This window comes from Podospora bellae-mahoneyi (genome assembly GCF_035222275.1).
Source record: "Podospora bellae-mahoneyi strain CBS 112042 chromosome 1 map unlocalized CBS112042p_1.3, whole genome shotgun sequence".
In the NCBI taxonomy this organism is placed as follows: domain Eukaryota; kingdom Fungi; phylum Ascomycota; class Sordariomycetes; order Sordariales; family Podosporaceae; genus Podospora; species Podospora bellae-mahoneyi.
Window position 1 is genome coordinate 61,952 of NW_026946361.1, and position 15,909 is coordinate 77,860.

Sequence of the window (15,909 nt, forward strand, 5' to 3'; positions counted from 1 at the left end):
TTCCTATTCAACACACGATATCCACGGCACCAGGAGCTCAGTATGTCCTAGGTAATATATCTTTGGATTCTGTCATTTGATTGATGCCAAAAAAAAATCGAGCCAAAGATCAAAATGACCTCAGGGTGCAGAGGGTCTCGGTGCTAAAATTAGCTGGTTTTGGCCCACTCTTCCAGGGGGTCCGGTCTGTTTCTCGCGGGCGTCATTGGCACCTAGCTCCGCTCTCGGCAGGCACGGCGTCCACCTGCTCTACACGACAAACATTTATCAACCAACAACTGGAAACGAGGCACGAGCAAAAGGGCCACATTACCGTTGGTGTCGCAGTCTGCAACTATTCACAATGCCATCATAGTTTTTCGTTGCGTGCGCAACAGTAGGATCAGTCACCGTTGAAGATGGAGCCAAACTTGCTCGCACCACGAGCCAATGGTGCGTCTTCCTTTGGCCAACTGCGGCGCATCACTGACAGGAAAGTAGAATGGTCACAGATTCCAACTTCTCTCCTCCTCGCCGAACTTTCCCGACGCGACGACGCCGATCACGATCAACGACCAGCTTGCGGCTCCGGCAAAAACAGCCATGGCTACGACACGCCGCTTCACGTCTTCGCCCTGTTCCTGATTCTCACCATCAGCACCTCGGCCTGCGCCTTTCCGCTCTTTTCTCAACGAGTAACGAAGCCGGGGAAGCGCCAAAAGAATGTTCTGTTTGTCTGTCAGCACTTTGGCACTGGTGTCTTGATGGCCACAGCGTTTGTGCACTTGCTGCCCACTGCCTTTGTGTCCCTGACAGATCCTTGCCTGCCTCATGTTTTCAGCAAGGGGTACCGGCCACTGGCTGGGCTGATAGCCATGATTGCGGCGTTTGTGGTCGTGGTGATTGAGTCGATCCTGTCGAGCCGAGGGGCCGGGCATAGTCACTCACATTCCTGGGACGACGAGGACTCGGAGGAAGGGCACGAAGAGGCAAAACACACGCGCACGCACGGACATGCTGGACACTCGAGGACCCCGGATATCGCCATGGACGATCTGGAAGGGGCTGGAGAGCATCGGGGCTTGGTTTCCGGGGCCTCACCTCTTCCGGGAGGCACTCCTCTGATGCAGGCCAAATCGCGCCAGAGCAGGGATTCGTTCGAACGAGAAAGGGAGTCCCTGGAGCTGGAGCTCAGCTTGGATGAGCTCAATGGCAGCGGACAGGGTGGCTCGACACGGCTCCTGGCCATGTCGAAACCGTTGCCAGCTCTTCCCGCACATGCGCACAGCGGACATCATCACCAAGGCCCCCCAAACGCGGAGGAACAGCAACGTATGATGCTTCAGTGCGTTTTGTTGGAAGCCGGTATTCTGTTTCACAGCGTGTTCATCGGCATGGCCCTGTCTGTTGCCACAGGCCCATCCTTTGCCGTTTTTCTTCTGGCCATCTCCTTTCACCGTATGTGCGCCCTTTCCGCTCTGACAGACAGAAATCCTAACAATGAACAGAATCCTTCGAAGGTCTTGCGCTGGGAACACGCATTGCAGCCCTCCACTTTCCCAAATCCTCTCCCCATCCTTGGCTGATGGTTCTGGCATTTGGCATGACCACGCCCATCGGCCAAGCCATCGGGCTGTTTGTCCACAGGTTCTACGACCCCATGAGCCAGACAGGCTTGCTCATGGTTGGTTTTATGAACGCCATATCTGCCGGTCTGTTGCTCTTTGCCGGGCTTGTCCAGCTGCTGGCAGAAGACTTTTTGAGTGAAAAGAGCTACAAGACACTGAGAGGACGGAAACGAGTGAATGCCTTTCTGGCAGTGGCCGGAGGCGCAAGCCTGATGAGCCTGGTGGGGGCCTTTGCCTAATACCAATCTTTGTTGTACCATATACAGGCCTCTATACTAATGATATACTCCTGCACATATCATGACCGCTTGTTCTGAACATATTGCGTAAACGTGGCCCTAGCGTTCTTGCCAAAGTCCAGCGCGTTGCTAAACATGCCTTGGTTGTTGTGCACAGGAAAGCTACCGGATGGGTTTGAAGGCTGGGGCACGGCGGTGCGGCTGATAGCCCAGGCAAAGGTCGACGCACTGCCAGACTGTGTTTCGAGGCGCCCGCCGTTTTGCTGGCTGTTCCACCTGCTGCAGCCCGTGCAGACAACCTCGACGGTCCAGTGTGTCGAGTTGCGTGCTGTCGACAGGGTGCGCAGGGTGGCACCGCTGTAGAGGCCAGGGGTAGTGCGGCCGCTATGGGAAACATCAGCTTTTGATCTCATCAACCTGTTCCCAAGATACATACGCGCTCCACCTCGACGACACAGACACCTGACCCGAGTTTCCGTTCGGCCATGCAACCGTGAGCGGATTGTTGGTCATCCCGCCGCCCCAGGCAAAGCCAACCCATGTCTGGGCAACGGGGGAGATGATCTGGAGGATGGTGTCGTATGCCGCATTGTTGGTCGCGTCAGAGGGCAGGGCGATGCGGTAGGTGGGCGCGGTGGCCGAGGTGTAATACTGAAGAAAGCAGAGACTCGGCACGTTGCCGGAGGCGGTGGAGCAGTATTTTGAGGTGACGCCGTACACTTGCCGCGGTTCTATCTCGGACGAGGGAGTCACCGGGGAGGAGGCTGCCAGCAAAGGTGTGGCGAAGAACGCGACGAGTGATGGCAGATGCATGGTGAACGATTCGGGTCCAATTCAGGGGTAATTTCTTGCCAACATAGAACCCAAGAACAGAGGGAAAGGCTTGGAATTTATCATCGTATTTTTGTCTACTATTCCCTCCTTCTCAAACTGGTCATACAGAGTCTCGCTGATCTGTCGTTCATGGTTGCTCTCCGGATAAAGTCCATATGAGGCATCACCCTTGCCATCCATGTGTTATATAGAGTATTTGCACTGATCAACTCCTCCAGCTATCGTCGAGCGGCAAGGGATCGGCAGCAAATCAGAGATCCCGTTTCACAAATCAAGTGATCCCGGCCGGTGGGCGAACAACAGCCTGAAGGACCTCTGCCACTTCACCACGTCGTGTCTCTGAGCTCATCCTCCGAGATGTAACCCCCCTGAAGGGCTTCTCTTTGATTTGAAATAATGTTTACTATGATCCAATCAATCAGCAGTGTTTGGAAACAGGCAGAAAACCTACAACGGAGACAACACCAAGCAGGAAGGTCGTAAAAGCGTGGACAATGAATCAAACATGCTCATTCATTCATCATTGAGTTCCTAATGAGTTTCTACCACTTGCAACAACATCCTGCTCGGGTCTAAATGATTTCTTTTTGCTGAACCTTTGTGTCCTTTTCGGATGTCTCTTGGACATCATCCCCATCCACCGACGCCTTCTCTGGGGCCTCGGTCACGCCAAACAGCTGGTCCATGGCCTCGAGAGAGACGCCCTTGGTTTCTGGGATAAAGAACCAGACAAACACAAACATGGAAAAGCAGAAGCTGCCAAAAATGAGGTATGTTCTAGATTTTTGGTTAGTAACCATTTGACTGGTCATATCAAGAGACGCCTACCCATAACCGTCACTTCCGACAGTCACCAACATGGTTGGTACAGCACGGGCAACAACAAAGTTGAAGAGCCATTGAGTGGCGGCAGCGTACGAGACGTTGAGAGACCGAAGACGAGCGGCGGGAATTTCGGATGCCAAAATCCAGCAAGCAGGTCCCCAACCGAATTGGAAGAATCTGTTGCTCTGTCAGTTCATACGAGACAACCGAGAGGATCAGGGTGAGTACGTACGCAGCAAACAAAAAGATGGACACGAGCGCAAAGTACCCGGCCGGGGGAACCTCCTCACCAGCCCTGGGCGGTGAAATGCGCACATACAAGCCAATGTAGAACATGGCCAGGCCTTGGGCGATACTAGTCCACAACAGCGAGCGCCTGCGTCCGAGGGAATCGGCCATGAAGAGCAGGAAGCAAATGCAGCTGACCACCTTGACAATACCATAGATGCCAGTGCTGAAAAGCGAGGTAGAAGTGCCAGTCAGACCGAGGTTCTGGAAGATGGTTGGTGCGTAGGTGTTGATGGCGTTGGTGCCCGTCATTTGCTGGCAAATCATCAAAGTAATGCTGATAAGTACGCGCTTTCGGTTGCCAGGGATCGTCCACATCTCCTTTTGCAACTTCCAGTAGGTGGCATCGCCAATGAGGCGCCGATCCTGCTCCAGCTGATCGACGATTTCTTGAAACTCCTCTTGGACGTACGGGTGTGTGGGTGGCAGGTTGCGGATGTTGGACAAGATGCGCTTGCAGTCCTCCCATCTATCCTTTCGTGCCAGCCAACGAGGCGACTCGTGGCAGAGAAGCATGCACCCACACAGGAGCGCAGCAGGTAGGGCCTGAATGGCGAGCGGAAAGATGTACATGATAGGGCCATCCGGGAAGTGAATCGAGACGGAATAGTTGATCCAAAAGGCAATCATGCCCCCCGTGACGATAAACAGCTGGTATAGGCCGGTAAGGAGTCCACGAATGGCGCGGGGCGAGTTCTCGGACACATAGATCGGGTTCACGGCCGAAGCAGCTCCAACACCAACACCAGCCACGAACCGACCGACGTACATGGCCGCCAGCTTCCCAGAGGCAGCAGCTTGCATGATGACACCGATGATGATAACCAGAGAGGTTGCGATGAGGCACCATTTGCGGCCGAATCGATCTGTGAGAGGCGAAGCAATGAGCGCACCGAGGAAGCAACCAGCTTGAAGGGTCGAGACGATGTTGGCGGCGAGATTGGCGGTAGCGACGGAATTGCGGTCACCGAGGCCAAAGTCTCGAACGAAGGGGGGTAGGACGATAACACCGCCGATGACCGAAGAGTCCCAGCCAAAAGACATGGCACCGAAGCAGGCCTATACACAACATCGTGGTAAGTGTCTGATCAAGCCAGATAAACAAAAGTCTTACCGAACAAGCAAGCAAGTACACCCTCCATCCGTAGATCTCGGCAGGATCCGTGGCCATGGCCTTGTTCCGCACGATCTTGCGGAGAAGCTTTTGTGAGAGACCCATGGTGGGCAGCGATCTGACGGTGATCCTCGTGATTTGAATGAGATGCAATCAAGCCTGGAGTTGAGAGCTCCTGGCGTTTGCTGCTAACAAGCAAAAGGAAAACAGCACCGCGAGGACCAGATTGCAACAAGAGACTGGAACACGACGGGATACTCCATCTCAGGCCTTTTTGTAGTTGCACCGCAGCCATCTATGATCTGGACGGGTGAACGGGTTTGTCTCTGGCTTGTTTCTCGCCTGATTGGCGAATGTGTTGGCCCCCATGCCTGCTGCCACCGTCTGGGGATGCGGAGAAGCATCCTCTCAAGGAGATCATGGGGCGACTGTGCACTCGGGATACAGAAAAAGTCTTGCAGCGAATGGTGTGTGAGAGCAGGGGGGCTAGAGCAGGCGAGAGATGGACGCATGTCGTTGGATGGGCTTCTGTAGAGGCTGGTCTGCCATGCTTTCGCTACCTTGCACCGGCACGGTAAAGCCCCAGGGTTGTCCTTTTTTCCACCAAGAAGAGGAGGTTGAGGTTGCGGCCAGAGTGGGTGCTGCTACAAAAAGCCAAGTACATATAAACAACGGTTTTCTTATCCCGTTGCCAAGACGGCAGCTTTGAGCGCCAGAGATCTCTTGAGTCTTGGCCACGGGACGCGATAGTGAAGGGGAGATATCTGATGGCTGGAGAGAGAGACTGCGTTGTGAGCATGGAATTTGACGTTGAGATGCTGAGGTCTATGAATTCCGAGATGATCATTGAAGGAGACATTAACTGAGGGTCTCATCATGCCAATCTGGAAAGGTGAAGATAAGGTATGGTCGCTTCCAGTGCCGCTCGGTATTAGCCTATTCGTAGTATGGCAGTTGGAGTAGTTCAAGGGTCGGGATGTTCTCGGTGGTGTGCGACCGACTTGGCTCTCTTGGCTGAGTCTGACAGGGGGTGATGCGGGATGCGGGGAACCTGGACCAGCTCTTGTTATCGGTGGGGGAAGGGGCGATTAAGGTCAGGTACGACCTGCTCTTGCTCCAAGGCCCTTATTTCCACCAGAGGAAGAAGGAGCTTCACAACCTGTGGAAAGAAGAGCATTCCCTTTCATGCGCTATGGAAAAATACTCGTCTTCTCTTAATAAAATATCCAAAACCCGACAAGTCGACGACAGGTCTAATATTCAACATCTAGGCCTTCTCCAATTATCCAGAGTTGCACATCAAGCGGTTCGAGACGAGGGGTCCAATTTAGCCAGACCTCCAGAGGGTGACAATCAAGACCAGCTCACACGTGGCATCTTTGCCCGATGCTGCTCGTCCCGCAACGCCGGGCCAGGGTGTTGCTCAGTGCTCACTCACTCTGGCTGCCATCCTTGGTGACTTCATCCAGGAATTTCTCCACGAATGAGAAAAGACCATCCACTCCGGACCAGGCCAGTCAGCAACGCGCCTACTATAGCTGATCATCTGACAGACGAAGCATGGAAGATACAGCCAGTAGCTGTTTACTGCCCGTTGAATTCATGCTGATCGCTTCACCGAATTCCATGTACCTGGTCTGACACCCATCACGAGAATGCTTTCACGTCCCACCTACACGGTGCTGGGTTCAGATCCCACCAACCGCAAATGCAGAATCAATTGTTATGCCTTTCAGCAGGATGCCATCGTCACATTTCAAGGCTGGCAGTATGCTGCCTTTTGCAGCCCCCTTCCAGATGTCGCTGAACCGCTTTATGTGCACCTCGCCAGGAGGCGGCTCCTAGAACCCCCACACGATAATCCGGGAAGCTGGGAGGTGCTGGCATTGACAGACTACCCCCAGACAGTTGATGACGGCCACAATACCGTTCAGCTAGGCATCTGTCCTGGTGACGGCACAATTCATCTATCATATGATCATCATTGTGATGTGTATGCCAAAGTGGTCCATGTGGTGAATAGTAGGTACATTCGTTGACACCGATTTAGGCTTCGCTATCGTTACTCCTGTCGAGATCTTGCCTTGAAGCCCACCGAGTTCACCTGGATAAGCTCCCACTTTACAACAACGCTCGACTACCTTCCCGGGCTCCCTGCGTCTCACAAACCCTTCCATTACGTCACCTACCCCCGGTTCTGTGCGGCCGATTCTGATCTTCTTTTTACGCTCAGAGACGGCAAAGCAGGTCTGGGAAATGACCATCTTTATGTCTATTCTTCTTCCTCTGGCCGTTGCTCCTACCTTGGCCAGCATCTCACTGGGATTCAAAGCAATCCGTATATCCATGGCCTGAGCTACCGCTCGGGCAGACTGCATTTGACATGGGTCTACCGTGATTTTGTCCACTATGACGGATGGGATGATCTCGCAGACGCCAAGCACAAGCAGCAGGCTGGGCCCAACGGAGCGGAGAACAATCATGATTTATGTTATGCTTACAGCGACGGCCTCGGAAAAACATGGAAGAATGGCCAGGGCAAAGAGATTGCGTCAAGAGACCTGGGGATTAGCACTATCGATAACAACAGCGAGGGGATTGTTGTTTTTCGCATCCCTAAAAGATCAGGTCTCACAAATCAGGAATCTCAAGTCGTTGATCTGGATGGCGGTGTCCATGTTTTGAACAGGAGTTCCTTGCCAGTTGGATCGAACCACAGGAGCGGCGTAAAAGCCGTCCACTGGAGACATTATTACAAGGCGCCGGATGATGATGGTGCGTCTGGTTTCCTTTGGCGTTGCTATCAAAGCTAACATGAATGTCCAGGAATTTGGTCTGAATTTATGCTCCGACCAGTATATGGCAGCACCAGGGGAAGGCTGGCTGTTTCAAAAACCGGGGATGTAATCATCATTCTTCCCGATGCACAAAATGGACGTGTGTATATTGAAAAGGCAACCAAAAGCAGTGGGTATACTGTTCATGAAGAGGTTTGGTCTGGAGAAGGGCTCAGGGGTGAACCACTGGTTGACCTGCCACGGTTGGAGAACGATAACGTGTTGTCGTTGATGGTCTTGGCTGATACCAAACCATCAAATGACATAGATTCAGGAACGAGGAATGTTGTGGTATTGGACTTTGAATTGTAATCATACACCGTTGCCTGTATGCTATGTACGCGAACTGAATATTCCCTTCCTTTCGTGTGCTCCCATGTCCTCTCCGGATATCTTCCCAAACTATTTAAAAAAAAAGGTATCATGACTCGTATCATCATCCGAAAACAAATTGAAAGGAAAAGAAGTCATTTAAACAAATCCAGTCAAGGTCTCCAAGCTTGAAAAATCCGCTCTCCCGTTTCGCCCATGTCCCCTCAACTTGGCATACACATTGATTCTCCCGTATTCCGGACCGGTATCGACCGTCCTAACAATCCACATTGTCCTCCTCTTCTTGAATCCTCTTGTTTGTTCAAAGCCTGTTTCTTGGTCAACATTTCTCTTTTCTCTCGGGACAAAAAGCAGCATCTTCTTACTTGGAGTTTTGTAACATGGCTCGGTGTTTGCTCTCAAGGGGAATCCCATTTGATTCCCTAGATCCTTTGAATAATGCACGGGATGGGACTGTTGATCATAGCTCTCTGGCTCGGCAGATGGCATGTCCATCTCCAGATAGGATGTCGGGTTCTGATCCCAGCTGTACAAGTTTTCGCTCTGGAATTGTGAGATTTCAGAGTCAAAAGGCACAGCAACCAGGGGCGGTGGGGGTTCAAAAGGCCGTTCCGCTCTCGGTGTTGACTCGTCCCAATACACGGGGTTCGAGTCCGCCATCTTTCCTCTGCTGCTGCGCTCGATTCCCTGCATCTCCTCGCTTGGTGGCGTCAAGATTCCGTGGCCCCAAACATACCCTTTGGCCTGGGACCCATCCGTTTCCCCGAGCAAAGTTGGTGTGATCCTACCCCACCCTTTACCGGCCCATTCAATCACTCTTCTCTCCATTTCCGTGTCCATCTTGATGCCAAGCAAACCGCCGAGATAGATCAGGTGATGGGCCAGCATTTGACACAAGTGATCCCGCATCGCCAGCCAAAGTGTCGGGCTCTGCTGAAACTCCCAATCTTCCACCTGCATGCCAGCCTCGGATTGTCGCTCCATCTCTTGCCCCATGCTCTTGCTCGAGTAACCAACCCCCAACACAGCCCCCAGCACGACCAGGAACAGAACCTGGCAGCTTTCTCTCGACAGCTTCCCCAGGTACTGTGGTGTCAGTAGCTTATCCAACGCCAACAGCATTCTCGACCCCGACATCCTCCCTGCTGTCCAAGCCTCCTGTTTTGTGACCATGCCCGTCAACTTGGACTCCAAGTTGGAATACCGCATCGAAGCAGTCATCAGAAATCTCCGGAAATCATGCGTCAACTCCTCCATCTCCTTTTCCTTTTTTGACCCGTCCTCCGAGGCGAACGACAACCCTAGCAGATTCGCACACATGCCGGCCACCATACTTCCTCCTTGAAGTTCTGGCACAGTATATGCTTCATCCAGCAACCACCTCGTAATCTTTTGGTTGAAAGACGGCTTGTCGAGACTGGCAAACTCGGCCGGCTGTGCAATCCTCCCGAGCAAAGCGCCCATCTTGAGCATCAGGGTTTCTGTCCTCATCTTCTGTGGTCCCGACTGAATCTGGAAAATGTCAACGTCGACAAACCTCGTCCGGATGCAGTAGCTCCAGCTGAGGACTTTTCTCTCTGTCCCCTTGAGGGCCGAGGTGAGGCAGGCTTGGCAGGGATTCTCAAGCGAGCACTTTTGTAGGCATGTTAGTCACCATGAGTGAATGAGTGAGATCTCCAGACACAAACCTCAATCTTGAGCATCCTACACCGCAAGCAAGCACCCTGTCTTCTCACGCCCAGTACCTTTTCCTTGGCTTGGTCGGTTAATCTCGCCCTTTTTGGTTTCCCTCCCGACGGCGGTGTGCCCTGCAGCGGGTGTTGTAGTCGAAAGCAGTGTATGTGTCGTGCAAAAGTCGGGATGGTGTTTGATCGTTCGACCTGACGTTGTTGAAAAGAAACCCGGACGAGTTGCTGTTCAGCCGCATTCTCTTGATCTGGCGGGTTGTTCATTGGTATATGTAAATAAAGGAGGGGGGGCTAGAACCGGCAGGGTGGGTAGGTTGGTGATGGTGGTGGCGAAGCTAGCTCCTAGCATGTAATACAATGGTTCCTAGCAACTTTCCAACCCCAGCTGAGACTGCTAGACATTTCCCAGGCTGGGCCCAGCTCCCAGGTGGATGGGCGCAAAACGGATCGATAATCTCACACACTAGAGACTGGGTAGACGGAGAAACAGAGACATGAGACAATTTTCCTGCTCTCGGGCAACTGAGCCTGAACTTGCAGGTCCTCCTGAGCCGGAATTCCCATGGCGACCTGAATACTTTATGACTAGTACCACACTAGCAGTGGTGCAGGTGGCCGAAACCTGTTCGAGGCTGGCTGACTGTTACACGGGTTCTCGTCGATATTCCCCCAAGCCCGCGAAATAAACATCACCGAGCTCCCCGGATCGAGCCTAGTGCTGCTGGTGCCAGCAGGCGCACCGCATGGTTGAGGCGCTTGGCGGAGCTGCATGGTTCGAGACCCCTGTTTCGCTGGCAGCGTTTGCAACAGCGCAAGATGGCCATCATGAGACGCCGTCACAACTCACCACCCACAGCCCAGCTGGGTAGCGATTGTCGATGGAGTCTTTCCAAGAAATCTTCTGGAAATTCCCTTCATCTAATAGTGGAGATGAGGGGAGATGGGCGTGGACCCTGATCGTCATTGCGATCCAAATTCCCTCAGATCATCTCCATATCCAACCCTAACCCCGTAGTTGGCGGTGGTCGTCCGCTCTCCTTGCCGAATTTGAGGTCAGACACTGATGAAGGCATGGCGAGAAAAGGATGTCCAGATTGGGTAAAAATCACAGCTTACCGAGAAATCATGCGGCTCCAGGCGCGTCTGTTGGCGGTGTGTGTGGCTGCTTGTTGTCACTCGCTTTCTTTTTGCGGGCAGCAGGGATGGCACTGCCACAGGCAGCCAATCGGAGAAATACCAGGATCTCGTCCAAGCTGAAAAACCGTTTGAGAAAACACCAGGCCAGCTGAAAACCCCTGCTTTGGCCAACAAGATCGGATTCCAGGCGCCACCACCATCATTTCCTTCTCAAAATTGTTGGCATCCGCTCCTTTCGTGTTGGCTTGGTTTTTGAGGATCCGTCCGGAGATGCGCCTGCCGTAACACAACTGCACCTGCGACTGCACCTGTGACTTTATTTTTATTCCCACCTTTGCAGCCGCCTTCTCGGGTGCTCGTGATCCTTCCTATATTGCAAGAGGCTAGCGCACCTATCTGCATGTCATCGCACTGTCCCGCTTGGCAACACATCCACCCAGCATCCACTTTGCACATCAGATCATCATGGATTGTTTTCTTGATACATGGAATGTTGGTGCCAAAATCCTCAAGTTCTTCCTTTCGACACTAGTAGAGAGACTTCTCGGCCCAGCCCAACCGCTCACTCCCCTGGTCAAACACGATAAAGGCTGCTTTGAGGGCTATATCGCCCCAGATGGTAAACCCGACACCGCTGTCACTCTGCATCCCTCCGAAGCACCTCAAACTACTGGTGTCGATTTTCGAGTACGCAAGGTAACTGCCTGGAATCCTGATCATCTGACCGTTCCCGGTCCCAAAGTAAAAGTCGGGAGTCGTCGAGTCGTTACACTCAAACGTGTATCCACCTTGAGAGGCATCGTACTTGGCGCTGGCAATCCGGCCATAAAAAGCTTCACATACGCCCTCGGGCAAAAGGAGCAGGGTAGTACCCGTGTCCGCAATGCCGTGAATGCGTGTACTGTTGAAGCTGCCCGTCGTGCCAACTTGGAACCCGGGCGACACCCAGCTCCAGAAGCCGTCGCTGCTGTTAACTGGAACATATGTAATGTTCCCCGTGTAGGCCCCGTTGTCGATGTACCCAAAGTTGTAGCGGCCAGCTGTGTATCAGGTTAGTACGGAACAGCAATTGCAGGGGTCGTGACTTACGGGCGCCAGACTTGAGATCAGCCGTGAACACCGGCGAATCAAGCCCAGGCATGGCTTTTTCAAAAAACGTCTTTTGCTTGTAGGGCATCACCGTGTTGATGATGCCAAAGCCTAGGCCTACCAAGCCGTCATTGTCAGAGTCGGCTGTGAACTCTTCCGAGACCTCCCTGGCTGCTTCCACAGCCTGAGTCGACACCGTCAAGTCACCAATGGTGACTGTGTCGACGTAGACGTCCCCGCTCGAGTAGCTCTGGTCCCCGTACGTGATCTTCCACGAGTATCCCTCCATCTTGTCCGCCGTGGTACTCGCGTTGGGGTCATAAAGAGTCTGCCCGTTGATCATGCTCTCCTTGAGCAATGTGCTAAAGACCCAGAAATCACTGGATCCCGTGTCAAGGTCGAGGTTGAGCTGCTGAGCGGGTGTGCCAAGGGAAACGGGCATCAGGTACTCGACGTCGTATGACTTGGGTGAGTTCTGGACGCTGCCTCTGTCATTTTCATCGTCATCGTCATCGTCTGCTCCCTCGCTTTCGGCACGTTTTTGGTTTCTTGCTCTCCGAACCCGTTTGACTGCCGCCTTTAGGTCGTGCGGAACAGGCGCGCCGTACTTGCGCAGTGTTCTTTCAAGCTCAAGTGGGCCGTTGCGTACGAACTTGGGGTTGTGCACCTGTGTCAACGATGCTGTGCCCTTTTGGACCGTGTTGCCGACGGCGACTGGTGGTAATGCGGTGGAAGCGGCCAAGAGACCTGCGAAAACGAGAGACTTGATGATCGCCATGCCGGGCGACCAACTGTGTTGCAGTGGTCGGATACCAGGAATGAGAGGCGAGGAGAATTGTCAAACAGAAACAATTTCTACTTATGGAACTCGTGAATAGAAAAGGAAAGAACGCCTTTTCTCGTGGACCTGCCCATGGAGGGTCCCGGGATAGCTCTTGCGGCCGGGACAGCTTAGGCCCGCTTCCAGCAAAGCAGTGCGCCTTGAATGAGTGGTACCTTCTGTTGTGTTCTGTTTGCCTCGGATTTTAGATATAGGTTGTGGTACGCGATGCCTCCTGTGACGGAGAAGGCAACTACACCGAGGCTCGATTCGGAAGCATGTCGGACCTTTTCGTGTTCAGATTTGCAAGCACATGCTGATGATGGAATCAAAAGAAGAGAAAGAACAAGGGGGTCACTCTCTGTCTGACGCCCATCTTAATCTCATAGGCTTCGTGTGACCTCGTCCTCCGGGCCACACCAGGAGAGCAAACACCCTAGGTAGACTTGGCCCGATCGCCGTGGCCATGATCCTTTTGCTGAAGACGCATCACTTCGAGGGGAATTGTTTTGTTTGGTTGGTTTGAAAAGCATGGCACGGAAATCTTCAATGAGAGCAATCAAGGTGTTCATAGATCCGAATGACTGGACGGGATTTCGGGTATGCATACAATGCGATGATTATAGCACTGTCGACGGGAGTCCGTTTCGTCCCAGCTTGTTTTTGCCCTGGCCGGGTGGATATTAAGGTCAAGTGCTTGGACCCGTGCAGTCACGGTCAAAGTTGCTGCAAAGCGACCCTGCAGATGCAGTCCAAAGTTTAATGACGGCGATCATTCTCGCAAGAGACCCAAGATGGCGGTCGATGGTAGGTGGGGATGTATGCTCGCAATACCAAGGTGACAATTTCTGGGTACTTAGCTGGCACCTTAGTGTAGGGACATTTTGCGTGTGCATCGTAGGCAAGCATCAAGGAGAAAGTTAGCAGAAAGATCTCATACTGTGTCAGTGGAAAGCCACGTTGAATCCAGGATTCCAAGAAACAACTTCACCCTTGTTCAAAACAGCAACTCAAGTCCCACGAAAGGGATGCTTTCCCTCGGGGGCTCGAGGTACCCACGTACTTCACCAGGTTGCCACCGCACGGTAACAGCCATGCGTCTGAACCTCTGGAGGTAGGTATCTGGGTGTCTCGGAGGGCAGTTAAGGTAAGCTTGCCCACTCTCTTTCCTAGTGAAGAGAATGCTTGTGCAGAGGTCGCGAAAGGGAAGGTGCCGATATGACGGCGGGAATACTCGGGTAGAACTTTAGGAACAATTGAGCGATATTTGTGTTCTACCTTCCATGTGTCAACGTTCAACGCTGAGGCGGTCCGGCTTCGGCGGTGCAGGTCCAGACTGTCATGTGTTTTTTGGGGTGCCATTTCCCACTCTGCAACTCAAGAGGTATCGCCTGATATGCCACCGCAAAGTTGCATTTGGGGAAGGTCAAGATGGATATCAGATCTTCCGTTAACGCCACAGCGAATGTTGCTCTTGTTGCCAATGCAGCTCCCAAAGGTCAGGATGTAGATGGTGGCACAGGAGGAGCAGGCAAGCGACCTTCTTGTTCCGGACAAATCGACTCACTTCATAGGCCAGCACTGTCTGGATGGCGGGAAGGCGGGGAGGGTGACCCGCATTTCACAACGTTCGTCAAAGATTTTAGCTCCCGCAGCCCACCCTAATCTCCAACCCCACAACACAGTGTCCGGCTTGTCTCCACCGTGAAGAACACGCCCACAGCATCAACATCATCAAACGCGTTGATGAAGGAGGAACTTTTATAGCATTTCGCAATGGACATGCTCTTCCATGATGAGGGAGAACCTGTCCGCCAGCCTATTCCAGCCTTCTACTTTGCCATATCCCTGATCTTCACGTGGGTTTTCCCTCGCGTAACACAAAATCGTAGATGGCAAAAGTGCGGTGCAGTTACTGGCCACGGTTCGACCCTTGCCAAGAATAACACTGAGGGATCATCTTTCAACTACACCCGATGGAGCAAGAGCATAGAGAAGAGCAGCAGCGGTATGGATACTTGTGTCATCTATCGTCCTTTTGCCTTTCTTCTGCCCAATCTCAACATGATGGATACTACAGCGCCAAGCTGATTCCAGAAGTCTGGTCCGATTCCATGGCGTTTGGCTTCAAGGTCGTCCACCCCCTCTCCCGGCCAATGAAACATGGGACCAGCCGAGAGTTACACGTGGAGCGGGGCAGGACAAGCTCATTGATGAGCCGGCCAAGCTTCCTTCTCTTCTCGGCATGGCGGCAGTCGCAGACTGAAGCAATGGCCAAGCTTCTTACGCAAACCATTCCCCTGACATCAAAAAGCCAATAACACTGACCATCAAGAAGCCCACCCCCCAGCAGCGATAACGGCCTCTCTTGATGACAGAGATATCGACTCCATACACACTGACGTTTGATGCCGCGCCAACATCTTATCAGCTCAAGTCACAACATCAACATTCTTCAGTGAGACAGCCGGCTGCATTGATGGTTGCCCAGACGCCAGACGGGTGCCCAGACAGCTGCCCAGACGGGCGTGAAGCAGCAAGCAACAGGCTAAAGCCCCCAGGGATGACACTTGCCAGATCGGCGGGGAATTCTTCGCGCCGTCTGCAGCCAGACAGCTTGCGCCATCAAGACCTGACAAGCGAGTTTAATATCATGACTCTCCCCCCTCAGAACCTAGTGGGCTACCGACCTGCCTATTACGGGAATTCTTGTCGCTCCGGCGAATCGACTGACGGCCGACTGGGCGGACTGCTACATTGCCGTGCATAGATGGGTTGATCTGTTCAACGCCTGCGGTTGGTTGCCCGCAGGAGCTTTCTCCAACTTCCAATATGCATCCGGCAGACCGTTTCATCGGCGCCTCTGCTGCTTATCTCTGGGGTGGTCTGCGATCGAGCTGATAGTCGCCTCTTGTGGCAATGGTCAAGGTGGGATGACACACAAGCCCTAGGCAAGTCCCCAGATAACCACCGACATGAGTAAAGCACATTCTGTTTTCGGCTTGGTCCCCGCCTCGAACCTCGGTGATGGTACTGACAGTAGAGCATCCTCAGGTAGGTACCGTGTAGCGTGCCGATCAAGCTTTGGGCCGAGTTCC

At 53.0% G+C, this 15,909-nt stretch overlaps 7 protein-coding genes across 7 annotated transcripts; 3 read left to right on the plus strand and 4 right to left on the minus strand.

Annotated features, from left to right (window-relative positions):
* The first annotated feature begins 61 nt into the window (after positions 1–61).
* QC761_100850 (uncharacterized protein) lies at positions 62–1,902 on the plus strand. The gene is made up of 3 exons (XM_062873334.1): positions 62–432; positions 481–1,437; positions 1,488–1,902. Exons 1-3 carry the CDS (start codon positions 399–401, stop codon positions 1,844–1,846), a joined length of 1,350 nt encoding a protein of 449 aa, XP_062735845.1. The 5' UTR covers positions 62–398; the 3' UTR covers positions 1,847–1,902.
* Positions 1,831–2,659, minus strand: QC761_100840 (uncharacterized protein; the record flags this gene model as incomplete). The annotated part of the gene is made up of 2 exons (XM_062873333.1): positions 1,831–2,230; positions 2,283–2,659. The coding sequence occupies 2 exons, from the start codon at positions 2,657–2,659 to the stop codon at positions 1,906–1,908; spliced, it is 702 nt and encodes a 233-aa protein (XP_062735846.1). The 3' UTR covers positions 1,831–1,905.
* A 593-nt stretch (positions 2,660–3,252) lies between these two features.
* Positions 3,253–6,134, minus strand: QC761_100830 (uncharacterized protein; the record flags this gene model as incomplete). The annotated part of the gene is made up of 4 exons (XM_062873332.1): positions 4,908–6,134; positions 3,738–4,852; positions 3,509–3,682; positions 3,253–3,457 (listed from the first exon to the last, which is right to left on the minus strand). Exons 1-4 carry the CDS (start codon positions 5,010–5,012, stop codon positions 3,253–3,255), a joined length of 1,599 nt encoding a protein of 532 aa, XP_062735847.1. The 5' UTR covers positions 5,013–6,134.
* QC761_100820 (uncharacterized protein) lies at positions 6,095–8,115 on the plus strand. The gene is made up of 3 exons (XM_062873331.1): positions 6,095–6,900; positions 6,958–7,682; positions 7,734–8,115. Exons 1-3 carry the CDS (start codon positions 6,563–6,565, stop codon positions 8,054–8,056), a joined length of 1,386 nt encoding a protein of 461 aa, XP_062735848.1. The 5' UTR covers positions 6,095–6,562; the 3' UTR covers positions 8,057–8,115.
* QC761_100810 (uncharacterized protein) lies at positions 7,840–10,029 on the minus strand (the record flags this gene model as incomplete). The annotated part of the gene is made up of 3 exons (XM_062873330.1): positions 7,840–8,385; positions 8,443–9,709; positions 9,766–10,029. 3 exons carry the CDS (start codon positions 10,027–10,029, stop codon positions 8,216–8,218), a joined length of 1,701 nt encoding a protein of 566 aa, XP_062735849.1. The 3' UTR covers positions 7,840–8,215.
* Positions 10,030–11,430: 1,401 nt separating this feature from the next.
* Positions 11,431–14,378, minus strand: QC761_100800 (uncharacterized protein; the record flags this gene model as incomplete). Its single annotated transcript, XM_062873329.1, has 2 exons — positions 11,992–14,378; positions 11,431–11,942 (listed from the first exon to the last, which is right to left on the minus strand). The coding sequence occupies exons 1-2, from the start codon at positions 12,767–12,769 to the stop codon at positions 11,431–11,433; spliced, it is 1,290 nt and encodes a 429-aa protein (XP_062735850.1). The 5' UTR covers positions 12,770–14,378.
* A 209-nt stretch (positions 14,379–14,587) lies between these two features.
* QC761_0028690 (uncharacterized protein) lies at positions 14,588–15,220 on the plus strand (the record flags this gene model as incomplete). Its single annotated transcript, XM_062872214.1, has 2 exons — positions 14,588–14,819; positions 15,165–15,220. 2 exons carry the CDS (start codon positions 14,588–14,590, stop codon positions 15,218–15,220), a joined length of 288 nt encoding a protein of 95 aa, XP_062735851.1.
* Positions 15,221–15,909: the final 689 nt, after the last annotated feature.